The sequence below is a fragment of the Pagrus major genome, chromosome 5 (genome assembly GCF_040436345.1).
Source record: "Pagrus major chromosome 5, Pma_NU_1.0".
In the NCBI taxonomy this organism is placed as follows: domain Eukaryota; kingdom Metazoa; phylum Chordata; class Actinopteri; order Spariformes; family Sparidae; genus Pagrus; species Pagrus major.
The window spans coordinates 32,244,614-32,271,806 of record NC_133219.1 but is presented as its reverse complement, the minus strand read 5'-3'; the positions used below and the strand labels follow the sequence as shown (position 1 = coordinate 32,271,806).

Genomic DNA, 27,193 nt, shown 5'->3' with positions numbered 1-27,193 from the left:
CTGCAATGACATAAACATGATGTAAAGGGATGTCACAAAAAAGTCACGGGAAAATAAGAATCACTAAGTGTCAAAAAACGGGATTTGGCATCTTAGTTGAAGGTTTAAGAGGGGGAAACTGTCTCTCCCACTTCCAACATCAACTTTTTTTTACTCACAGACGGAGAAAGACCACTTAAATATATTTCTGAAAAAAATAGAGGGTTCCTTGAGAAGCCTGCTCTGATGCCCAATCAAGCAAACACGCTCCAACCCCAAATCCCACCCCCCACCCCCCCTTTTTCCCTGCAGCCTCGGGCAGATTCAGGCCACGCTAGGTGTAAATGCCCTCCGGGACAGAGGGAGGCGCTATAAAGTGAAGAGTGCTGGTAGGCAGACCAGCAACAAGGCCAGGAGCGGGCTTGTTTTCTGCAGGTGCGGCGCAGCATTTGTTTCGTCACTTCGGGAAGGCTCAGCCGGTTCATGGCTGGTATCGTCTGAAGGATGAGAAAGAAGAAACAAGGTGAATTGCTCTTTATGGTACAAACAGCATCAAAGGCAAAAAACAGCATTACGCAATTGATGTATTCTCATATGTTTAAGTTGCTATTGTGGTGTACAAAGCCATAAAATGGCCATATTCAGATTAATAACCATAGTGGAAATTATTGGGATGTTTGGGCTCATGTTTGATAAGTTGCAATAGTGATTTCTGAGTTGCCATATGAACTTCAGCTGCCATATCATGCTTCAAAGGTCGTCAGAAACATTTTTAATTCATCTCCCAGTTGAGCTGCCTCTTGTGTCTGTCTGGCAGTGGCATCAGTATCTGTGAGCAGCCATGTGCCCGCTGCACCATGGGAAAGTAGCTGAACCATGCACAGCAGAAGGACAGATAGACGCATTACATAACTATATATGTGTGTGTGTGTGTGTGTGTGTGTGTGTGTGTGTGTGTGTGTGTGTGTGTGTGTGTTTGTGTTTGTGTGGTAGTGGGTGGAGGGACAAGGCAACAGTAGATGACGGATGAATGTTTTAATTTCCTTCCTTTGGAGAGCACAAAGAATCATGCAAGGTGAGAGGCAGCCATTACACATGCAGGCAGGATAGCATGGTGAGGCAGATAGAAAATCAGACGGGCGGAGAGGCAGGTGGGCATCACAAATGTCTGAGGGTCTGGCCTTGATATGTCTGGTGTAGTGTTTGTTAGCCAGTTCATAATAAACTCCGAGCTCCACAGTGAGCTTATAATGCGAAATCTCTCCATTTTCATAATATAATAAATCTGTTTTCAAATAAATTTAAAATCCATTAATTTTTTATTTTTTTTTACATGACTAATGTCCTATATTTGAGTTTATTATATACATTCTCAGTGGGGCAGTCTTTGTGTTGTTTCAGAGTTTGGGTTGCGCTGATGCTAGGAATGAGACAGCAGCATGTGGGTGATGTGGAGTGTTTCAGTTCAGTGCCTGGGTTAGACTCGTGTATGAAGATATAAAAGTGCTTTACGTTGTGAGCAGAGAAAACAATCAATGCTGCGCTACAGAGCCAAACAGCAGCTCAATGAGGGGGGAAACAGAACATTAAACTTGGCCAAATGTATTGTCGATGCGCACATGTATGTCCATATATATATACACGTATCATTTAATTGATTTTCATTGCATTTTGATGTGTTATGGCAGAATGATCAACATGCAGCTGGAGGTGACGTTCTGTGTTGAATTGGTGAAAAGGTTTGTGTGATAAGCATGCACATCATATGTAATATAAACAGACACCTTCAAGAACACGATATATACAGTATATGTGATTAATTATATACACTACATGTGCAGTGTATATAACAGGGCTGTACTGAATATTTTAAAGCTTCAAAGCTTCATTAACGTTGACGTTCGAATTCTAAATCAACATTCGAATGCTGCACAAAAAGGGCGCCACACGAGTCTAGCAAGAATCTAACAGTACCATAAAGTACATTTAGTTGTATATAAAAACAGTCTAACACGGTTATAGTGAATTATTAAAGTCTTCACTAGGCTTGGGCTGATATTGGGTGTTATCAAATATCGCTATATATGACATCATATGTTACATTTTTTAAAATATCGTATATCGGAAAGCTGTTAGGGCATCTTCTGACTTTTATTTTGAAAAGAATATAAAAGATATTTGACGAGGTGGGAATAAGACCGGGCTGGCGGAGGTTAATACACGTTAATTGGCCTTAGTTTCTGAGATGAATGCAAGCTCGACAGTCTGGCAACATTTCAGGTTAAAGCAGGAGAACATGGCCGAGGGATTTGAATAAGACTACAGGTCGTCTTTGCAGTAAGAAAATAATATTGGCCCAAGACTAGTCTTTACCAAATATTATCATATTTTATATCTGCATTAGCTCTGCACTCCATCAAGATGTCATCACGTAGCACTGGCTGTAGAAATATTTCAAAGAAATTGCCAATTTGGTTGAGCTATGTTCGTTAAAGAAAATGGATTTAATAAGAAAAAAGACTAACTTATTTAATCGGGTGAATATTATGGTTAAAGGGAGGATTTTGTTCGATTGTTTTTATTACTTTTAGGGTATTTCCATCATGAAATATGGCAACAAACATTCAGAGTTTCATTTGAAAACCTTGACAGAGAACTTCAAATGTGAAAAAAAGACATTCAGTACAGCCCTAGTGCATATACAAATATATATCAACATGCAATATAGAGTATCAATACAATATGCAAGCAACAGTAACATGACAACAACACAAACAGCCTCCAGACAAACGGCATAAAAGGAAAGAGGCACAGACCAAGAGACACATGTACAGATGTATGGAGGTCATACTGAAGACAATCAAAAAAGCAGGAAGCCATACTAACCTCGTGGTTCTAATGTATTGTCTACTCTCTCGTTTACGTCAAAAACGCGGTCATGTACGCCTATAGTTTTCACACAGCTGTCTATAACAGAGAATAGGGAGAATGAGAGATCATTAGAGGTAAATGCCAAATAGGTTAGTGACATTTGAAGCCCCCCTCTCAGCCCTGCAATCAAACATCCCAAGCAACAAAGCCCATGGCAACATTCAGATGAGGTATGAAGTGACCTGGATTTCACTTGACGTGATCATCTGTCATCATCCTCATGTTTAAGAAAAAAAAAAACATTTCCTTAGCAGGTAAAGCAGTTTTGTGATAAATGAAAGTATGTTCGACAGTGGTAATTGAGTAGGAAGTGATGTAACCAGAGAAGTAGACATAAACTGTTTTGATTTTCAATCCAACTGTGTACTTCAACAAGCTTCGTTACAAAGCCTTGTGTTGCATGCAAACACTTACTTGATGGTCGGACGAAAACTTTGAGCTTCAGGCATGTTTTCCTCCCGTTCTCAGCAATGGTGGACGCTGAAAAACAGACACAAGTAAGTAGGGTTTTAATATAATGCGACATGTTGTATCACGTGTGCAGTAAACAACCCAAGAAATAGTTTCCGACTGCATTTCGCCTTCATTTTAAGGTCTTCACGATTAGATTTTTGAAATAATGAATGCAATCTCTTTTTCCTGTAGATGTCAGTTAGGTAGTTCATGTTGACTCTTAAGTGGATTTTGTAGGGTTAGTCATGGTTCTTGTGACATTATGGCCAGGAAGTATTTACAGATGTGTAAGGAAAAGTGGCGTGCTTAACTCACAGTTTAATTGTAGCATTTTAGATCTTGCAACTGGCAGCAGCTTAGTGAGGATTAAGGCATTTGCGTAATTTGTGCTTTTTGAAAACCACTCAAAAGGGGAAGAAATCGTGCTGTGCTAATACTTCACATGTATACATGCGTGTATTTCCCTGTCTGAAAGCCTTAACGCTCGTCAAGACACAAAGTTCGGATGTATGTGCTGCATGTGTGGATGGTTTGCGGTCGCTGTCAGGAAATGGATCCCTTCCTGTCAAGCCCATGGGGTGTGAATCTCTGAGCGTTAGCTACCATAGCGGTTGTATCACATGCCCTAAAAATATCTCATGCGGAGAGCGTGTGTGTCTGTGTGTGAGTGCATGCGTGTGTGTGTGTGGTTGACCACTAATGGTGTTGTGGTGAGGCACCAGGTGCTGTCTCCTGGATGGGGGTCAAACACATGTCAGATGGAGCATGGTGGGTGAATGCAGCGAGCATTCAGAAAATTGTACAGTATAGTTAAAAAATATATGCTGTTGTCTTGTGTCAGGACCTTATATCAAATGGTGAATGTTGCAAGCTTTTCCCCTGTATTGTGATATATTAATGCTATTTACTATAAACTAGTTTTCATTTCTACCCTCCCTTTCAGCTCCACAGAGACCATATTGTCTGCTGAGATGTCTTTCGGGCATCATTTTATTTCTTGTGTGGATCGTTCTGTAGCTGATGCAATGAAGCCAACCATTTCCAAAGGCTACTATTTGGGATCTGTCAACCCCTTGCTAGTGAAGCTTTACCTAACCCCTCCCCTCCCTTCCCTCTTTCCCAGCTGTGTCACCCTCTCTCCTCGTCTGTCAGCGTGGCCGTATCCATTCAATAAAACTCGACTGACTGGCATTCATTGTATTTACGGCACATGCACACAAGATACTGATTTTCAAATCCGTCGCAAAGGAGATCCATTATGCATTTTCATTTTCTTCCTTTCTTCCTGTGTTTTACATGTTTTTTTGCATGTGAAAGGTCTTGCAGTCCACACCAACAGAAGCTCCTCTCTCCCACAGAAAACACTGCTCCTGAAACGCCTCATCAGTAGTCCCGCTTTTAATTCTGTGCTTTTGTGACGTCACACTTCGTCATCATGTCACACATTTAGCTAGCTTGGCACATAAGAATCGTTTTGCACATCTGCTCTGTTGTTGTTGGCGGTGCTGGCTCAGGCATGTGTGAGCTGACCAATCAGAGAAGACTGGGTATTCGGGAGTGGGGACCTTAAAGAGACAGGAGCTAAAACAGAGCATTTCAGACAGAGGGGGAATACAGAGGTGCAGCACTGGACCATATGAAAAAAAACTGATGTGTTTTTTGAGCACTGAAGCATAAAAACCTATTCTAGTAGTAACCCAAAATAAAATTATGAACCTGAAAACGAGCACAATATGTCTCCTTTAAAGTGTTATTTTGAATAACGGTATTTCTCTGATCTCTTCCAGTCTGCAGAATGTTTTACATTCAAGAATGTCTATAAACACACTGTACACTCTGTAATCGATGTTCCAACATCTATTTTATGTTAAGGCCGAGAAAAATGCAGCAAGCTGTCTCCGCACTGTGATGCCTGATGTGTTCATTAAGAAAATCATCGACTAATAACTATGGGAAAAGGTCGGCAATGGAAATCTGTTCCTATTTCTTGCATTTTGCACGCTCTCTGCTTCTGATTAATCCAGAAATCCAGATGCCATTTTCTTTTTTTTTTATCAAATGCCTACTACACACTCTTTCCATCACTTTCATTTTGCAAAGCCTTCTCCGCAGCTCATCAAGCTCTCCCTCTGCGCCTCTCGCCTCGCGACCTTGCTGTTACCGTTTAATGCTGTCGCTTCATCAGCTGTTATCTGTTTCTTAGTCATGTGTCAGTGTGCAAGAGAGGTGGCGTGAGATCAGATGCCCTTTTTCACAGCTCAGTTCATATTCAGCAGATGCAGAGGGGGAAGAAAGTGGAAGGAACGGAGAGAGCGAGCGACAGATAGGGCCTTATTATTTCTGTGTGGAGGCAGCCGGTGACACCCTAATGAACCTTGACCACCGCCGCTCACCCACTCAGTCATATATACACACCAGTACCCACACAATTTATGCCACTCTCCTTATTGCTCCACTTCTCTTTCCCACAACTTCTTTATGCTCCCATTTCCAATGTGTGCGAACACATGCGCACGCCATCTCCAGATGTCTTATCTTCATCATTGTTGTGGGCACAAGCTGAGTCACAGCCATCGACACCAGCCACTTAGCAAAGGCAGCTGATCATGAGAGAAGTATGGCCTCGATGAAAATGGCAAAAGGCATGTGGGAGTCTCCGCCATGGTGACAGTTTGTGAAGCTGTTGCGTTGTTTATAAATTCAGCCATAACACGTTATCCCATCCTACGCGAGGAAAATCACAGACATAAGGTGCAAGAGTGAACAGGTGTCACGATTATGGTGATCAAAGTATCTCCCAGCTATTAAATATCACACAGTTACAGCGGAGTTCCTTGTTTCTGTGTTTACTTAAGCAGCTTGCAGCAATTATTAAAAAATATATATTTATGCTTTTTTATAAACACAGCTTTCACTTTGCTTCGCTAATAATGCAAAAGTCAACTAAATGAGTTCAGCTGAGCCTGGATGTGTCCGTTGTGTTGCCATGCCCGGATGAATGTGGTGTGTTGCTGTACATTCTTGACCACAAAGGAAAGATTAGGTTCTGGCTCGATATTCCTTTCTTGGTAGCAGCTCTTCGTATTCCGTGTGTTGATGAGGATCCCTCCGCCTGGGCCCAAAACCGTCCACGCCAGGGCCTGTTTATTTTGGATTAACATGCTGCTGAGGGCCAGCTTATTGTTCTTGTATGCTGTAACATCAACACCTGCTATTCTGGTTCCCATCAGGCCCACAGCCTCAACCATCAATCCATCCAGCCTGAGCGAGTGTGGCTGCTTTGAAGGACAGAGGCCCTGAAAAGATGTCCCAGAGACGAAGAGGGGGGTGCGGAAGGGGAGGACGTGGGGCGAGGTCGGGTTACTCCTCCAAGCCTTGTCCCCTGGCTGGTAATGGCTGGTCCCCTCAGTACACTGCATTATGCATCAGCATTAAGGCAAATGGAATGAAGCAGAATCCAATTACGGAAGAACAAACAGGTGGGCTCAGTGCGGCTTAGGCGCAGTATTGTTTCAATCACAGCCCAAGCCAAGCTTTATTGCAACTGTAATGTTATCTGGAAAACACATTTCCTTTGCCTTTCAATGGAAGAGTCAACGGCACATTCCAGACATGCAGACATAAAACCATGTGTCTGTGCTGATTGGAGGCTAAAAGCAAAGTTTACGCCGGCTAAATACAGTAGATAATATCACGGGGGAGATATTGATTTCTTATCCATCATTTAGCAGGCGTAATTGCTCAGCCGTAAAAAAATACTGCAGGGTGAGTCAATCATACTGCTGTAAGAGGATTTTGTTTGTTATTTCTCTTTAAACATTAAACCAGGTGTCATCTAGGGTCTTCTCATATCCTGTGAACCATCGCCAAGCTGGGCCATCTGCAGTAATGGAAAGTGCATTTACTCTACTAGTACTGTACTAAGTACTAAGTATTTCCATCTGCTTCTTTCTACTTCTACTCCACTATATTTTGGAGTTAAACTTTACTTTTGACTCCACTACATTTACTTACTTTTTAAGATTTCAGTGTTTTGAGTAAAGATGAGACTTTATTGATCCCTTGGTGAAATTCACAAGCTACCCTTCTGTACATATAGTAAAAAATAAGCCACACTTTTACCAGCTGCAACGCTTTAAACAATTTACATATAAATGAATACAAATAATAATAATTAAATAGTGTACATTATCCTGGAATGGACCCTCTGCATGCTAAGTATAATATACTTTTTATCCTTAAAGTATTGTGTCATGCCAATACTTTTTCTTCAGGGGGCAAAATGTAGGATTTTTTGTTGAAAACATTTAAAAATGTACTAAAGGTATCAACAGAATGTGAAGAAATAAGAGTTTGACATAAATAAATATGTTGGCATGCTAACCAGCTAAGCCCCATCCTCTAACAGTCCAAAACTCCTGTGCTGCTGCTCCTGTTGGTGTTTACACCACAAGCACTCCCCAAACTCCCAGTCCTGACTGTTAGCTGCATGGCTAACTGAGCTAACTAGTTAACTGCAGCTACAGCAGTTAGCAGTAATTCTGAGGATATGCTGTCCTCCTCCACCTTTAAAGTTGAAGTTTGAATTCAGGACTTTAACTTGTAACAGAGTATTTTTACACTTTGGCATTGCTACTTTCACTTTAGTAAAAGATCTGAATACTTTTTCCACCACTGGACAGTTGGCAGTACCAACACAACCACAAGGATTAATGCAATATTGCGGATTAAGAAATATGGTTGGAATGGTTTAAAATCATTGGTAGTTTCAAGTTACAAGTTCCCTCTTTTTCCGACTTGTTTGTAGTAATCAGTCAACAATCCATTGTGACTATGTGTCTCAAATGTCCGCAAATCTAAACATAATGTGACAACAAACTCAAACACTTTTTATATGAAACTATATTTTTCAGCACGGCAAAGCCTGCATGGACTCATATGCCATTGTGTGAACACGTAACATTAATAGCATCATGTTAGCATGCCTCTACTCTGCCTCAGGTCTCCAGCTGGCTTTAATAATGGTGCTCTAATCCTTTGATCCCTGCTTTTTTGTTCGGATGGGACGGGTTAAACAGAATGCCCTGTAATGTTGTGTCCAGCACTGAGCATTCCTGGCTGGCTAATTTTGCCAGTTCTCTGAAAAGAAAAGGAAAAAAACGCCACTGGCCTTGTCTTTGATTCACTGAGATTACTCATGTGGCTTAGGCTGTACAATCCCAGTCAGAGTTTAGGTCCAGGAGACCAGGAGTCTGAGTTTATATAAACGAAGAGACAGAACACATAGACACAAACTCACACTGCATTACTTTCTAGAACCTTTGTGCCATCTTCTACCCACGTCTCCATCTAGCTAATTAGACAGTTTGCAGCCAGAATACATTTCCTCTATTCTGCGTACAGAAATCACTGCTGGGATTCATTAACGTTTGTCCTTCGGTTTCAGGGTGTGGAATTGGTCAAAAGAACACAATGTTGAACTAAACAGATGGATGAAAATCCTTGAATTTAAGATGGTAGACTCACTCAAGTTTCAGACAGAGAGAGCGAGGGGAGAGAATATTTATATGACCCCTCCAGTAGGTAATATCTACTGCTGCATTGTCCAAAATAATCCCTTCAGTTCCTACAAAAACACACACATACAGTACAAACCCATATGCAATAAAAGATTGTACACGTGCGGACTCGAAATTACGAAACGTCCTTCGCAAATTGTCCTTCCCACATCGATCAATTCAAAAGCAGCATTCTTTTCTACTATAACATCTTAAAAAAGGAAAAAACATATCAAAAAATTCAATATACAGACCAGCACAAAGAAACTATCTGTATTGTGTGTGTGTTTGTATGCCTTCACAAAATGTGTCCATGGAAAGAAGATGGAAGAGGCTATCCACTGAAGGGGCCCATTAACCAGATGCTACTACAGCGAACACACAATAGGAGGGAATGGGGGAACTGCGAGCAGCAGTGAAAGAGGAGAAGGAGAGGAGGAATAGCTGCCCTTTTGCTCTTTCCTTGCATCTTTCAACCTCCGCCAAAAGTGAACCAAAGTCACTCCTCATGCCACTTGTGCCGAGGTGATGGGGTCACAAGCGACGAGGAGAAGAGTGAAAGAAAGAGGTCGTTTCCTCACACTATCTTGTAATAGTGCAATACAGTTATTTTCCTTTGCTAGTACGCCAATGTACAATGAGCGTCATAATTTCATGTGAAAGATCACATAATGATTATCTAACAAATTAGTCTGTCCTCTTAAAAATGAAAAGCGAGTGATTGAAAGTGTGAAAAACCCTCAAATTTCAATCTCATTCATGTCTTCATACTCAACTGACAATAAACATGGTGATTTATTAATCTAAGGGGGAGTTCAGCTTTTTAAAGCAGCCACACGATAATAAATCACTGTAGACAATAATGTTTCATTACTGCACTTAGTGTATCCCATACAATCACAATATTATTGTTATGGCTTTAGTATCCGCCCACTGAATAAATGAGGAAAACTGCATGAGGGGTGTTTGTGTAAATGAGTGTGTATAAAGCAGAGGGAGAATAAAAAAAGAACAAAAAGATGAACAATAACCAATTAAACATAATTACTAATGCACTGGGTTAATAATATATGTGTTAATGGCTTAATGGCCAAGGATAAAGTGTCCTTGTCTTTGTGATCGTGAATCATAATCAGCCCTTGAAGATGGCTTTTAGATGCATGAATCATACGAAGGCTGAGAGGAACCTTGTGCACTCTGAACACAGCCCTCGCCTGCCCTACTTTTCCTCTGATCTCTCTGCTTTTTGCAGCCTTTCTGTTTTCTCGTCTGTCGAAGTGATGACGACTTTATTGCCGGTCACACTCAAATAACTTGATTAGAGACTTTTCTCTCTCGCCTTGCCTTTCTCTGGGCTGTCAACAAGTGTGCCATGACTTAGCTCATGGTCTATTAATAGCCAAGTCTGGCCAATGAGCTGGCTCGCTGGTGGACTGTTTTCAGTTTATTTTTGAAAGGGGACTCCTGAAACCCCAATGAGCTTGTCACGACCAGACTTTTAACGCTTTATGTTGAAGCCAGCAGAATAAAGTGATTTGTTTCCATTTTTATGTATGTGATGCGCACTGTTGGACAAAAGAAAACATTTTAAGAAGTCACTTTGGGTTCTGGAAAACTGTGATGACCATTTTTCACATTTTTTTTGGACATTGTAGACTAAACGATTTATCAACTAGCCCTAATTTAGATGGGAGAAGAATTTAAGAAAATTCAAATAAACATGTTCATTTAAATAAATGAACATGCTGATCCACCCAACCTACCACCCCAAAGCATCAGTATTGGCGCCCTGGGAAACCCAAATTGTCTCACCAGCTGGTCCTTTTTATACGATACGTACATCAAAACAAGTCAACATAGACTAGACATAGACACAAAAACTCCTGGCTGAAAGTCCTGTGTTTGTTTGACCTATTCATCAACCCCAAATGCCACACTACTTGGATTTTCTTGCTCTCTGTACTACGGCCGATTTTATGCGTGGTGTTTTCACGGCGTGCAGTTTCATTGTTTAAAAGTTGTGTTATTTGTATGTCCCTTGTGCCCTGTATGGAAACACCTGCGTTTGTGATGCTTCATTAAGGGTTTTCATTTCACTTGTCACAAGTATATAGATGTCGTATGTCTGCTCCATGCAATCTGGAGGGCAGAAACACACAGCTGACAGGTATCTGGTGAGAGGGAGACACAGGGAGTGTTAGTTATTGTAGGTACTGTCCATGGATGGAGATGAGATTAAAAGGGGAGACAAGAAATGATGAAGTAGTAACCAGGGGAGACGGCGGTGGTGCTAGAATGTCTATCCATCTATCAGGATTAAAATAATGCATTCCAGACATCTGTGTGGCTTTCCTGTATGTCTGCTCATGCATGTGTACGCATATTGTACATGAGTGTAACCATGCAAGTGTGTATAGCTCTCTGTCACATTACTCCGTGTTGTCGGATCATTTCTGAGTGCTGATGACAGGGTCGATTTCTCATGTGAATGGATGAAAGGGGCTGAGTTATGATGGTGTCCATATGCAGGTTTCCTCCTTGTACCACAAATGGAACAGCACCGGCTCTTCATCATTATTAGCGGACTTCCCATGGCTCTAACAAAATACAGACTGCATACACTATCCCCTGTCTCTATTTCATTTGTCCATTAATGCCATTTTCCTGCTGCTGCTGCTGCTGCTCTACAATCGCTACTCTTTTCTCCTCTCAAGAGCTGCTTGAAGGAGCATGGTGCATCACAGGATTTCTGATCAATCAGAAGGTATCTTGGAGCGTCTGTTTAAGCTTTGTGTGTATGTAGCAATGAAAAGACCTTATGAGATCTTCGGTGTGAATTTCAAAAGGCGAGTTGCACGTCAGCTTGTTAGTTGTGATCAATCTTGTGTTGCATTTTGCATATTGGCCTCTGGGCATCTGCAGGGTGATTGAAGCCTCACCAGCTGGTTCTCATTTTGTAATCTAACATGGGCAGCGTCATCACCCACCCTCTGGGGCTTGTTGGTCATTTAATGTGTTCATTTGATATCAGCCACGTATTCTCATCAGGTCTTACTGTAACATCCCTCTTTTACTCGCAGCGTCAAACACAGAGATGTCTATAAATAACTCCAGCCTCAAGTGAGAAGCAGAAAGGTGTTATTGATTGAGTTTTCCAGCAGTGAGAAGCAGTACCAGTCCACTCAGATGAACAAGGCAGACAGCAAGAAAACGACATCTTCTCTGCCTTCAGTCTGGCACTGCCTGATCACACCAAGTGGTTTCCTATTTGCCACACATCTTACACGCCTAAAAACACCATAACACAACTCAGTCATCTCTCGCAGCGAGCTGCCACCGATATTGGATTTCTGCCCTTTTCCGATTAAAATCACTCAAATACAAGATCGTGGATTGTGTCCATATTAGAAAAACGTGCTCGCATCAGCATTCTGCGAGATGGGTTTCACTTAAACCGCGAATGCACCGTGAACTCCGACCCGAGAAGTGATCCAACTGTCCGCTTATCTCGTCTGTCTGTCACAGAGGCTGATACTTCCGAGCTGTAACTCACTCACTGCTAATAATATTTTGCAGAATTGCTTGCATATGTGGTATCTCCCTGAGCCTGGTAATTTTTTTTTCATTTTGAATGCATTCCTCTGTGAATTATTTCTGTCTTGTGTTGACCTGAAGAGAAAACACAGCTGCGCGTTGTCAACCAAAGGATCAGGCTCCTGACTGACTCCGGCTTTCGTCTTGTCTTCAATTACCTGAGGAGAGGCTGACACAACAGCAAAAATGAAGAATTATGACCTCCATTTGAGTAAATTCCCTCCATCCTGCTAGCGTTGATTAAGCTGTTTCTGTTGTTGAAGCAGATGACAGCAGAACCCTGTCTCCTCTCTCTAATTTTATCAGAGATGCAACAAATCAACCCTCGACCCGCATCGAACTCACAGGGCGAAAGCGCCATTAACGGGCATTTTCTCGGCAGGAATATGATTTGACAGCTTAATTTTCATCTACAAACAAGAAAGCTAATCAATCACGTCGCTGAGGGCAGATTTTTCATCCCACATTCCCTCGGGTCATTTGGCTACAGAAAGTTATTAGAGATGACGAAATGATTAATATTTTGATACTGGGTGTACGAGTTCAGGTCTCTGCTGTTCTGTATGTAGCGAAACATTCGTCTTTCTAAATGTTTACTGGAGTAAATATAATAATAATGAATATTCTTGCTTCATCAAGACAGTGCACCACTTTCTCATGAATTCCATGGATGATGTACTATTATGTCTCAAGTACCTGAGGCCATTCACAGTTAACTACTGCTAACCTGTGCCTCTTGTGTTCGTCGATAGTGACCTCTGCAGTGCAGTATAGCCAGCTTCAGCAGGTAATGATGCATACGATTTTCCGGTTTGCTACGCTACACTACGCAATCGCACAATGTACAGTAGGCAAATGGGCTACAAGGGCAAAGTCTGACCTCTGACTTTGTGCTGAACTGCAGATATCACCATATCTTCGATGTCTTTGCTATGTTGAAGCACGCTGTAGGCACTCTGCGTAGTGGATTGCCCTCACTGCCCTCCATTATTTAGACATCAGGCCTTGGGTATTTAAACATTTCGATGCACTGTAGGATGAAGATGAACATTTAATGATCCCAGTGGAGAAATTGGGTAAAATCAGGTTGTGCAACAGAGCAGGTGAGGCGGAATAGGACTTTGGGGACGTAGTTTTAAATTAAAATATTCCCATTTCAGTTAAGTCAAAAGTGATATCTTCATTTCCTTAAGCCTCACTGCACAAGTGCAAGCGCAAGTCTTAGTTCATGCGACGACTGTGGGAGATCTCATGAAGATTATGTCATATACAGCCTCTCACACTTTTGTCTATGTAGTGTATCCATGTAGTGGTACACGTAGAACAAAGTCAACTTACTCTTTGAGTCAAAAATGAACCACAAAATATTGATACAGCTGATACTGAATAGCGTTCCTAAAAATATGCAGCCCGAGCCAAGAGTTAAATTGATGTTTACTTACTCACGGCTGCACAACAGTACACACTGATAACTTCAAATTGGACAACAGTCTTTAATCTCACTGGCAACAATAATGAGACTGGATATCATCACAAGGTAGCTGGCAGTTTAACTTAAATATCTGTTTCATAGTTCAATAGGCATCCACATCTCAGAAATCAACCTGGGCACATAACATTATGATTATCATTTTAAAGAGCTAGGCAATGCCTTCACTTCATTAAGCAAGTGTAGTGTTATCAGACACCGACAAACTACAGGCTCCACACCACTGAAAATGTTCCAGCAAGACGAATTTGAGCACCGAGAGAAAATCACTGCACACCTGCCCAACACAATTGGTTGTTGCACAAACAACATGCATGTAATCCTGCGAGGCTCATCGTTCCTGGACACAGACACTGTCTTCTACTTTGGTCTGACTGTATATTGTAATTTCTGACACCAGTATCTGTAACACTGAGAGGTTATTTGTTTCAACACTGGACATTATCTCAACATTATTCAACTTTTCTGAAAATGACAGACCCCTTTGTCCTGATAATCCTAAAAGATTTCTCAAGAATAATTCAAATGCTTAACATGCATCTTTTCAGAAAAGGGGCTTCAAGTATCATATTCTTTATGTTTAAGTTGTTTTTAATATATAGTTTAGTGTGTTCTGATTGGATGTTGTGCCACCACACTTGGGCCAAAATGTGAGCAAATACTGCAGTTCAATAGGTAGTGGGGAAATTGATTTATGTTTCTACTTTATATACAGTTAAATGGTGACATCTTATTGGAAGGAGTTATTCTGAGACGACTACGGGCAAAACTTGACCAGCAGTTGGACATTGTTTGGTTTTGTTAATCAAATGAACCGTAAGCATACGGTACACGAGGGGAACAGAACTTGAAACATTTGTATCCACTGTGGCACTTAGTTTTACTCTTTTAAAAAGATTAGAGATAAAAGATTAAGATAATGGAGTCTGAGCCAGTATTTTTCACCATCATAACTTCTGAATATTTATAAAAATGGTATCTTAAGCCAAAATGTAATCCCTGAGAAAATTATAGTAATTAGGTTAGACTCTTTTGAAAGATTCCCCATTGTGATTTAATTTTGCAGCCGTTTACATATTCCTCAGTCAGAAAGTTTTTTTTTATTTATCGCTGAATTCTTAAGATTAATGGAGATTAAAAATGATGTAACCCAATGCAACCTGCAAGTTCTTGAATAATTCCACAAGGGGATGAGGAAGACTGATGCTGATGATGCTGATGATGATGATGGTAGCGATAGGAGCACCCGTTGCAGATGAATCGGCAGGTGTAGTAATGTAACCGCCCCTCTCAATCCTTCTCCTCCAGCTCAGCGTTCTGTCCACTGGATCGATTCCGTACGATCAATCAGCAGCCATCTCCCCCACTACTTACGGACATTCAGGCCGGACACAATGGTGGTGGGAAATCACATGTCAGACGACTTCATGGTAGATGACTTTAATATCCGCCACAGTAGCCAGAGAGGCTATACGCTAGAATCATTCAATAGCCAATGAAGCCGCGGGCCACTAAACCAATATGGCGTGCAACAGCAGAATGGATGTGTTCCATGGAAGCCCTGTCGGTCGCAGTGTAATTTAATCCAGCCCTTAGGACAAGCATCTCTCAAGAAATGGAAAAAAAATGTTCGAAATGGAGACTTGAGGGAGCGGATGAATTGTATAACCCTTCGCTAACCCCCATCTACGCTCCCAACTTCGGAGACTTCCATTTTTCCCTCATCTCATTTAGTATGACTGTCAATGCAAATTGGCTATAAAAGCAAGAGGAAAATCTGGTTACTCTAAAACAGACAAATGGCCAAACACCTGGTTGTTGAAAGGCCTCTGGAAAAAGATTTCAGGCTATATGTTTTGTGGACAAGCCTGAGAGAGAAAACACCTTTTCACCACGGAAACAACGGCAAGCATTAGGGAGGCGCTTTTTTTTTAAATCTCCGGTCTCTAACTCTGAAGTGTAACAAGGCAGGGAGGGAGTGAGAGCAAAAACATGTGAAGTGAATAAAGGACAAACGTCTTGGCTGGCTGTCGGGTTAACAGCTTCATAAAAAGGTGCCAATTTAGAAAACAGATCTCAGGGTGTAGAGCTCGCCTCAGCTACGCGCCTGACTCTTAAAAACGCCGTCTCTGAGAGAAGGAGAAAAACAAAAAGACACAGGGGTTTGACAGCCACCTAGAGCTGCATTAACACCGCAGGCCAAATTGTACAGATAAACAGATACAAGTATAGTATAACCAGCAGCGTTTAGCAGGAGGGGTGTTAACTGTCAAAACTGACGCCCCCTCGCTGAGAAGGAATTTATACAGGGTTTTCTCACACGTTAGCCCACGAGGTGAGCAAATCTTTCAACTTTTCCTTCAACAGCTGAAGCAATAATGCATTACGCTGCATGATATTGCACTAATACCACCCATATGAGAACATAACTGCGCTTCCTATTTTGTAATATCAGCGTATCCCTGTGACAAATGTGTTTGGAGCGAGCGCCGTAGACTGCGCCGACTGACGGTGACTCCTCCGTCTCACATGTGCGGAATAGTCGGCGGTGGGAGGACGAACTCGACTCAATTCCACTCTATCACCTTGCTTTGATAAAACCTAATTTCCCAGGGGCTTCAACTTCAGATGAACTCAGTTCCTACGCCAAGAAGCAGACAACTCAACAACTAACGGGGGCTCAATGGGAGCATAACATAATGCGGACAGGAGGGCACTCCTTTTTTGAAGCATACAGTATTGTGCAGCTGAGGTTGTGAGCTATAACTTTCAAACTGTCTCAATTTAACTCCCCCGTGAATTCCATTGCCATTTTAGGGAAGAGTTTGCAACGAGTGATGAGAGCGGCGTGAAAAGCTTGGCTGAAAGCAGAGCATGAAAGTGTCTACTCGGATCACTGTAATGCCACTCTCAAAGCTCCGTGCTGAAGTTATGAAAACATGGGTGAGGGATTTTGTGTGTGTGTGTGTGAGTATGTGTGTGTGACTCCCTCCTCCTCTCGCTCTGCTGTATTAAAAGAAAAACATTTGGTCAGGAAAGTTCCATCCAGGTCTGTAATTCACGTCAAGTTAGGTCATTTGGCTTCGTATTTTGTCTTATTCCTGTGAATGCATGTGGGGTTTTGTGCAATTGTCTCATCGGTATCACTGTTGTTCCGTGATATGTTACCGTTAGTGCACACTGCTGTGTCTAGAGATTGATGACTAATTAAAGGAAAAGCCCAAATAAATGAGACGATAAACATGACAAATGCAAATTGTTACGACCCCAGAGGTCGCATAAACGTTTCTTTTGTATGTGCTGTAATTGCCTCTGTGCTTTAATGCCCCTCTGTGTTACCTGAGTGTGTGTGTGTGTGATTGGTTGCAGGTGTGTTTGGCTAATTGAGTGAGCGTAGGTTGTCCAGGGAGCTGATTGGTTCCTGCCTCGAAAGCCAGACGTTTAAAAGGCCGGCTCTTCCCAGTTCCCGTGGGCTCTCCTCTCTCAGCCAGACTGCCAGCCTGTCTGTTTGTGTGCTAGATGTGTTTTTAAATAAAATCTTTAAAAATACTTTGCTGCTGGTGGTGCTTGGGAGATGGTCAGAGGGGAGTGTCGTTTCATTTTGTGCCAGGGTTTCCCCCAGGCCCTGTTCATAACCATTGGGGGCTCGTCCGGGATAACATTAACGAAGGAAGGGCCCTTTTCAGGAATGATTTGGGCCCAAGTGTAAACCCACCACAATGTCACCATGTATTGTTTCCTTTAAATTTGTCGCCTATGTGATTGTATGATGTGTACAAAGCAACTGGGACTCACAGATGTAGTAGTATTCTCTGCCCGGTCTGAACTCAAAGCCCAGGGAGAAGGGAGTGAAGAGCTGGAACTTCTCTGAAAACTTGAGCGGTCCGTTGGGGGAGTGCGGCCTGTTGCACTCCCAACGTTTGAAGCCCTTGGCGGTGTGGTCGCACGTGCTGTAGCCATCGTAGTTGACCATATAGAGGACGTAGCGCTCTGTCCGCTCCTCAGGCACCGTGTCTTCATAGTGAGGACAGTAGACATCCAGGTAGTCGTTTATGCACACGTCGATGTGGTAGTCCCCACGATGGAACCTGGTTGTGACACAGAGAGAAGAGAGACAGGGAAAAGATTAACTTTGTGATATTTATATCAAGTATAAGTACAGACCACCTGTTTTGTTTGATATACAAGCACTTCAAAACTTATTTTAGTATATTCTTAATAAATCTGCGTGTTGATGAATCAACATCACTTTTATTACGCTGGATGAATGTTTGTTTGAAAAGCATTCTCTGCATAAACGCTGGTTTGATCTCTTTATACTCGTTCTACGTTATGTGAAAATTTAAGAGCACTAGCGCCCTCATCTTCTGGCTTCAATAAATTTGTGTGGGCTGGTTTATCTATAAATCTGTCCTTGCTACGGATATTTACTCACACATAAGCACATCTGCTTTCCGAATGATAGCAAACTTCAGTGTTCAAGTCTGAGAAAATATGCTTAAAAGAAAACCGTTTCAGGTCTCACATTTTCTTTTACGATAAAAAAAAGAAATGAAAAAGAAGGATATACAGACGACCTCAGGCTGAGTGCAAAGTAGAAATGATCACGGGGCTACAGGATGGCCCAGACAGTAAATGTCATGATAGGAAAAATACAGAGCCGGGCTGTCTCTGAGGGCTGTGCAGCGAGGCATCTTTACAACTGCAATGATCTAGAACGAGCCACACAGGGTCAGAGGGCTTCAATACATACAGGCAGATTCATCAAAAGGCCACACAATGTCACGAGCTCGCGTCTGCACACAAACACACACACACAAACACAATTTTCTTCTCTGTTGCTTCCAAAAAACATCCCTCGACTGTGAAATTTTCACAGCTACCAAAATTAGAGAGCGGTTCCTGTGTTGTGAGTTTCTGGCTGGATCTAGGATGGTATGACCCTAACCTTGAGGGTCACAGGGGTCCTCACAGAGAAAACACTGACCACCTGTAAACTTTGCAAGGGATGCCCTCAATTTAGCGCACTTGTGCAACTTTGTGGCTCACACAGTCATTCTCAGATTGCCTCAAGTGCACACAGCAGCTGGTGCCACTGACTCATTTCGCCCATAAGCCAGGTGGCGCGGGCTTATAATTGAGAGCCAGTCTTTAATGTTGTAGGAGCACAACCTGACAAGAGTTTTGACAAAACTTTTAATTGAAAACCGCCACTGCTGTCTATAAGACAGGCTTCTCAAGCCCCAGAACGCATGAGGGGCAGAGCGTGTAACAGGCTCAAACTATTTTATCCCAAGGACTCTGGAGCCTCAGGATTAACATACTGAAGCAGTACACACGCAGCATGGTGACCCCTTTCTCTCGCCATGCAGCGCTGTGTTATTGTGCAGTCCGTGCTCTTTCCATGATGGAGAGAAGGTCGCTTGGCTCAGTTCTGTTCGGCGTCACATGGACATCTTCCAGGATCCATATTCTTCATGAATGTTGAATTTTGTAATCCTGAATGTCCATATTTTAATTTTACTGTTTTGTGTGTATGATCTTCCGAAAGAGGGATCCTCCTCTGTTGCTGCTCCTGAGGTTTCTTCTATTTTTTCACTGTTGGCAGGGGAATTTTAAGCCTTTTTCACATTTGTGACGTTGGGCTATATGAAAAAAACAATTGACTTGACTTTTCTGTTGCTCTAATGTACACAGTAGCCATTAAATCTTACAGATTTTCTACAGAAATCAACCATCCAGCAAGGGTTATTTTCCAAAAAACGATTCTTTCAGTGGGTCTAGAAATACCAGGGGATAAAACATGTTGTTTTTCTTTCATTGGCACTAAATGTCACAAACACCTTTTGATGCTGATGAAAATAATATGCTGCACAATAGTATAAAAATGTCAGCACGTCCCTCTATCTCTTTCTCATCTTCCTCCACCCACTTCTTTGCTTTCTCTGTTCAATCTATGCTCGTTATTTCAATGCAATGTCTGGGTTCTGACTCTAAAGAAAGGATTTTCTCAGATCAAATCGCTGTATATATGCACTGAAAATGCTTATCCTGCTTGGCTGCGTTTACTTCGGTCTGCAGTATGCCCAGACAAACTACACAGAATTACAATCACAATGCAAACCAGATCACTTGTTTTGAAGATCAAACCGCAAATTGAGCAGAAATCTGTTTTCTGGCGCCTTCACTCGTCACTGAATTCATGTCGGTATAATGGAATGATTAATGTAACAATCAAGCGACAAATCGAGCCACGGCCATTTCTCGTTTATGTGATCATGTGTGTCTGCTGGTTTATGCGCACGTGTGTATGTGTGTTTGTGTACATGAGCATGAGCTAGCATGAAATGTCGCTTTTTCTGTGTTTACCCATGCAGGGTAAATACCAATGTGAGGGTGTTTACAAGCAAGGCATGGAGGAGCTCATCTGTAACATCTCATTTAAAACATGTCTGTGGCGGTCCAGGAAGAGCCATGCATCTCCCTCACTGCTTTAAAATGTCACTGACTTAATGGTCACATCCTCCCATCAGCTTGTGCGTGTGTACTGTATGTGTACTGTGTGTATGTGTGAGAAGGAGAGAGAGAGACAGAGAATGAGTGTGTGGATGTTTGTGCTTGCGTGTGTGTGTGTGCGTGCGTGCGTGCGTGTGTGTGCTGTTTCAGCTGCCCTTCTCTCCCTGCCTCAGCAGTCAGAATAGTGGCTCGTGGCCCTGACTGCAAATGAAGCAGAGGATGTTTGGGTGAGCAAGCACATAAAAAGGGACAGGACAGGCATTTGTAACATGTAACACACGCACACACGCACGCACGCACACATGTGCAAGGAGCGCACGCGACCACCGCGCACCTCCACGCGCATACACGCCCACGCACATACATTAGGTATGTGTTATCAGCTCAGTGAGCTCCCTGGCACATTGGCAAAGGAACAGCAGAGAGACAGCCAGAAGCTGCTAATGGCACTGAGTGAGAAAGAGAGTGAGGGTGAGAAACAGACAGGGTGGGAGAGAGAAAGGACCTGGATCCAAAAGAGGGTGAGGTAATGCAAAAAATAAAAAAGGGGCAGGAGAGACTGAATGATGCTGATAGTACTGCCAGCCTCCCAGTGAATCTTAAGTCTTTGCGGGAGTCATTCATCCATGCATTCATCATTAAAGGAGATTCTACTAAAACTGTATGTGCATGACATGACTCTGTGTGCAGCCGGAGTTGTAAATGTTTCTCCAAGTCTATTCAGAGAGGGATTATCATCACAGAGTCCTCCGGAAAACTTCTTGTATTTTGTGGAAAGCTGTTTATTGTCCTTATAAAACCCTGTTATCAGGGGACTAATGTGGGAGTTTTAGATGCGGCCGGCGTCTTGTTTATAGCGATGGCAGCTTTAATCGGCTGCTGCTGTTCTATAAACAGTTTTCAGCAGTGAAAGGGAAGTCGTTCTTCACCACGGAACGGACACGTGTTTTTCCGCCTCTGTTGTAGGACACGCAAGTACCAAGAGGTTGCACCAATGGGATGTATATCAAGGCTGTGCTCCGGTAGAATCGCAAAGAGGGAAAATATATAGGCAGGAGAGACGCTGCGGTAATGTTAAGGTCAATAGATGAGAGTAATTGCGAAGATGCTGCGGGATCCACTAATCCAGTGGACACAAAAGAAAATGTAAATTCAAGCTGCATCAAAATTGGCTGTTTTGTGCGCGCGCGTGTCAGCGATATTATGAAGAATAATAATAGAATCTCTCAGTGTTTAATGATTACCAGTAAGTAAGATGATCGATTTTAGAATATAGTTATAGGTTTATCATAGGGTTGAGCTCATCCCTAGTATATCAGTTAAATGTACATGTAAATGCCTTTTAAACATCATTACAATATTACTAGATAAATATTATCTTTAAATGCTGAATAAATATTAATCTTAAAAATAAATAACAATACAATGACCAGTTGTTGAGCTCTGACACAATGACTCCCCCACCTGTTACACATGACAACTAGCCAATCAGAGGTGTCACTGCTGCTGCATGGGTTGGAGCACATGTAATTTTTAGATAACAAGACTGGTTATGTATTTAAATTAAAAAGACTTAAAAAGAAGTTGTTACAAAATGTATCAATTGTTTTAATTATTATAGGTTTTATTTAACAGTACTTCCAGTAATCAATCACATGTTTATCTCTATCAGTGCTCCTACGATTGGAGCTAAAAGCTGGTACAAATCACATGAGAAAATGTCCAGATGGAGTTGGCGCTGAGTCGCCCTCACTCCTCCCCAAATGCCACACGCACACGCACAGATACACACTCTCCCACCCAACCGCCACAATCACTCCATATTTTACGACACACTAATGGCAACATCTTCTCCATTCTGGTGAGAAAGGAGTAGCGGAAGAAGCGGAGAGTGGCAGCGGAGGCATGCTAGCACTAAAATAGGTAATTAAGGAGCAAAGTTGGATGGTGGGCTAATTGTCAAATGGTGATAATTGCACATCTTTGTTATGCCACAGCTGTCCCAGCGAGCGGTGGGTCAAAACACAAAGCCAGGGAAATCAGCTGGACACAGAGCGTGGGTGCATGTGTGTGTGAGTGACTGTGTGTGTGTGTGTGTGTCTGTGAGAGAGAGAGAGAGAGAGAGAGAGAGATAATCTTTATTACCAACTGATTACATTTTCACACCACCTCCTCAAGCCCTCGGGGCAGAAACTGAAGGGGCCAAGTATTGTCAGCACAAACACACACATACACACGGATACAGAGAGACACTCGCACTCGCAGACACACAGTCACAGAGGAAAGAGTGAGTTTGGGAGAGCTGGAACAGTGAAGTGAATGCAGGGTAAGGTGGCACACCACTGCAGTCGTTGATTGGCTCATTTCCATTTCAATTACACAGCCCAGTGACATTGCTGTGCATACACTCGGGCACACTCGCAGAGAGACAAACACAATACACACACAACTACACTTACGCGCACAGGCCCCCGCAAGCACGCACGCACACACACACACTGTACCCAATGAACTCCCATCAGCCACTTCTCTGAGCTGTGCACCAGTGGCTGCAGACAGAAAGCAAGAAGGACAGGGAGAGATAGCTAACCTGAGTGAAAGAGAAAGGAGGAGAGCAAGAGCTCAGCGGCAGGTAGAGGCAGAGAGCAATCCGAGTCATCTAACCAGTTGAATAAGTGAGATTCAATAGAAAGAGGAACTTTTCAATGTGCCGCTGTAGCAGCGCTTTGCTCTAAATACCACAGCTCAAAGGTGAGAGCCAGGAGGAGAGCCGGAGAGCGATTACCAACAGGATACCAGAGGATTAAAAAGATCCTGTACGAAATGTTTGGTTGTTTAGTAAGCTCTAGGAAATTCTCACTTTTCAATGCTCGTCTTCCCTTTTCTTATGTTGCTGTTTCTCCAAGACATAAAGGGCAACACATTATGAACAATACCTTGAGAGACGACGTGCACTTCTCAAGGCTAAACTTTAGGGCATCTGTGGATAAAACGGCACTGAGAGGGAGCTTGTCTTTGGTGTCACTGCAAAACTGTGATGACAACATTTTGACTTTAAGCGTGGACAATTGATGAATGCACAGTGACAAAATACCATAAAAAGGGCGAACGTTTGATGTAAAAAAAAGAGGTGCCTGAAACAATCCTGCTTCATGTTCTTTAGCTGCGCAGACTTTGACAGGAACTGTCAAGTCGGTAGCATTTACACACTGCTGACAGCTGCACGCATTATAAAGTCAAAGCTCTACCTCTGTATAAAACATCATCTTTGTTTGACTCTGCCTCTTTTTTCCTTCTGTTCTCTTTCTATTTTCCCCTTTTTCTTTTTTGCCGCACGTCTGAGTTTCTGGCTCATGACCCCAAATCATATCTATTTACATTATTTCACCTCTCCCTGTTGAAATTCATACATCTGATTTATTTTCAATTCAATATCCTCAGGCAATGTTCCGCCGTCTGATAAATCAAATCACAGTAACCTAGAAACAAAAAATGCACTGGGACCTTAAAAGGCAAACCAGTGATATCCTGTTGAGTGTGTATGTGTATGCCTATGCGGATGTGTGTGTGTGTGTGTGTGTGTGTGTGTATGTTCCTGAAGTGAGAGATCATTTGTTGATTTTGGTCCGCAGGGAAAATATGTTTAGCCAAGAGGAGATGACCTATGACTGAACCCCGACTAGAGCACACATGCAAGGGCCTCTCCGGGACCTTTCAACACATACGCCACCAATGCGCATCCCGAACACTTCTCGATATAGTTTGTGCAGTTGTCTAATTACACATGATTGGCTCGGGGTCAGAGGATGAAAGGGAGAGGAGGGCAGAAAGAAAAAACAAATTGAAAGATAAGGAGAGACAGAGGGGGGAGAGCAGAGAGACTATTGCAACTCATCAGAACTTTCATCCAGAGAGGAATTCACCTTGTTATACCGACGGCAAAGGGGTGTAATGGAGAGCGAGGAGGGGGGTGAGGAACAGGTAACTGCACCCAGTATTTCTACTCCACAATCAGCTTGACTGTAAAATTAAATTCCAGGCCACACCACCATTTCAGCAATTCTTGTTTCTGTGGGACCTTGAGGTGGAAAACATTTTTCTCTTTGTCTGAAGAGACTGGTGAGAAATGACAATGCCACCTTCTGGGGTACTAATAATACAGCTCATAATACACAACAGATTGCTTCTCTACCTGTGTACCAATCACACAAACCAGGCAGCAACAACCTTGGCTGTAACTCTCACGTCTCAAACAGATTGCATGTCAATAAAGGGGAGAGGCAGCTTTAAAGATATAATATGTAACATTTCTGACAGACTTTTGTTTGTTTTTTTTGCTTGTTTCAGTTGTGTAAACATGTAAACATATAAACATATCTGCCTCAGTCACGTTGGATGGATTTTCATCAGCAGTGGTTGGTGTTTAATAAAGAAGACAACAACTCCCATGATCTCACGCTACCTCGCGACATCATCGAACAACATCTTTTAACAGATTATTTTAACCTTCTGAAATGTTGGTAATTATATACGGTATATAACGGTAAGTATGATATGTTGCGGTTGAACCAGACGTTGAGGTCTGTAAGGACATTTTGGCATTTATTTTACAGTACGCCTTTGTTTTCTTACCAAAAAACTGACTGTGAAAAACCTGCATCATCTGCCACTTGTGTTTCCTGCCTCATCAGACTTGGTCGATTGGGGCTGCAACAAGTTATTATTTTCATTACTGGTCCAATTTGTGAGAAAGTTGATTTTTGAGTCTCATTACCAACCTGTCAAATTCTGACGCTTTGGGTTTCCCAACTCGTCAAATACTGACGCTTTGGGATCTTAGGTTAGGTCGGCCGCCTTCCCACAGCGTCAGTGTTTGACGGGTTGGGAATGCAACTCAAACACAGTAAATCTTCATGATTAATCATTTGGTCTGTAAAATGTTAAGAAATTTCCTCACAATTTCCCAGCACACAAAGTGAAGTCTTCAAATTAATTATTTTTGTTTCAAACAACAGTCCAAAACACAAAGCCTTTTCACTTACTATGACAAGACAAAGAAAAGTGGGAAAATAATTTATCAATCATCAAAATAGTTTAATTAATCATTGTAGCTCCAACTACAGTTAATAATTAGTACCGACAGGATTGGAGGAATGAAAATGAGACCCAAGTTGTAATAAATTGGAGATCTCTTTTAAGATATTGTTTCACGTCCTTGCTCTACTCTGGTTCCATTGTAGCACCTTCAATCAAATAAGACGATACTGTGAGGAAAGAAAGGCAATCCCGAAAATACAAGGTGTTGAGGTCGAAAGGCGGCTAAGGAGACAGAGAGAGAGCAGTGAAGTCAGAAGAAGAGCATGTGAGAGTGTTGCTTGTTATACGAGTTGACAGCCACATTCCAGGCTGGCTAACTGGCCGATAGGCTTACAGCACTGGGAGGGGAGATGGGGAGAGGACACGGAGACATCAGACCTATAGAGTATCACATTTTACTGGCGCTGCCTCTGGGACATGGTGGAGGGGCTGGGGTGTGTGTAATGTAGGCATATTTTAATAAATTTATGGTGTAATGGCCAAACACACACACACATGAATGTGTAGCTGCTGGTCATGGTGCATTTTATTGTGTCCATCTGCTGTAGCTTTATGGAGGGTGTACTGCAGGCTCAGAGCAGGTGGTCAGCCCAGTATAATATAGCGACTGTCAGCAGCGAGGGACACAGGGACGTACCCATGCATTCCTTCCACCTCTCTTTCTCACATCTAGTTTCATTCATCCTCCCATCTCGACCCTTTCTCCTCTACTTCCCCTGTCTGTTCCTGTCCCTCTCCCACATCTCTTCACCCTTCTGCTTTCTCACTCTTCTCACCACCGCTCCTCTCCTCACACCACCACCACGACCACCGCCGCCGTCACCGCCACCCTTGACTGTGATCTTACGATATTCATTTCTGCCATTTATGTCCATCAGCGCTCATTTTGCCCCAGGGAGACAATGAATTAAGAGCAGTGACAGACAAGTTCTTGTTCTGCTCTTGCTGCTGAGTGAAACAGCGAGATGTAGGGCTCCACTGAGTGTTTGATGTAGTCTGCATTAACATGCTGCAGCTCAAGTCCAAAACAGAGAAGAAAAAAAGAAAGACAGACAGATACTTCCTCTGAGCTCATCTACTCACTACTCTGCCAAACAACCATTTTTATGGGTGTATAACACTGATGTGTGTAGGCTATATATGTGAGTGAATGGATGAGTGTATGTGTGTGTGGGTCTGTGTATGTGTGTGTGTGTGTAAAAGGATTTCTTTATGTCTTTTCTCGTCACCAAGGGAGCTGGGGGAAAAATGACACATCCCCCAACATCCTGTCAGACCCTGGGGCCATTCTCCTGAATCATTGCTGCCCCAAACCCACTTCAATCCCTTTGTAAATACAGTACGCTCTGACATGTTTACCAGCACGCCCGTAGATGCATGTGAGCTTATGCACGGTCACACACGGGCAGTTAGTGTCAATTAATAGCCATACATCATTGAGCGTGAGACGTGTTTGCCATTAATCATAAGTCATTGTTTTATAGGGACAAGGTATTTGGCAGCTGAGACAGAACAGCAGCAATGAAACGTCTCTGAGCCGTGTAACATGTCCTCCTGATGTAAGAGAGAGAGAGGA

The 27,193-nt window shown here is 42.5% G+C and overlaps 1 protein-coding gene across 1 annotated transcript in view; it reads right to left on the bottom strand.

The window, feature by feature from the left end:
- Positions 1–324: 324 nt before the first annotated feature.
- The window catches only part of efna5b (ephrin-A5b), a 94,288-nt gene continuing 67,419 nt past the window's right edge, over positions 325–27,193 (bottom strand). Inside the window, exons 2-5 of the mRNA XM_073466891.1 lie at positions 17,800–18,092; positions 3,325–3,390; positions 2,866–2,946; positions 325–476 (exon numbers count right to left, since the gene is read on the bottom strand). Coding sequence (XP_073322992.1) covers positions 349–476; positions 2,866–2,946; positions 3,325–3,390; positions 17,800–18,092 — 568 coding nt within the window. The 3' untranslated portion in view covers positions 325–348. The remainder of the gene's footprint in view (positions 477–2,865; positions 2,947–3,324; positions 3,391–17,799; positions 18,093–27,193) is intronic.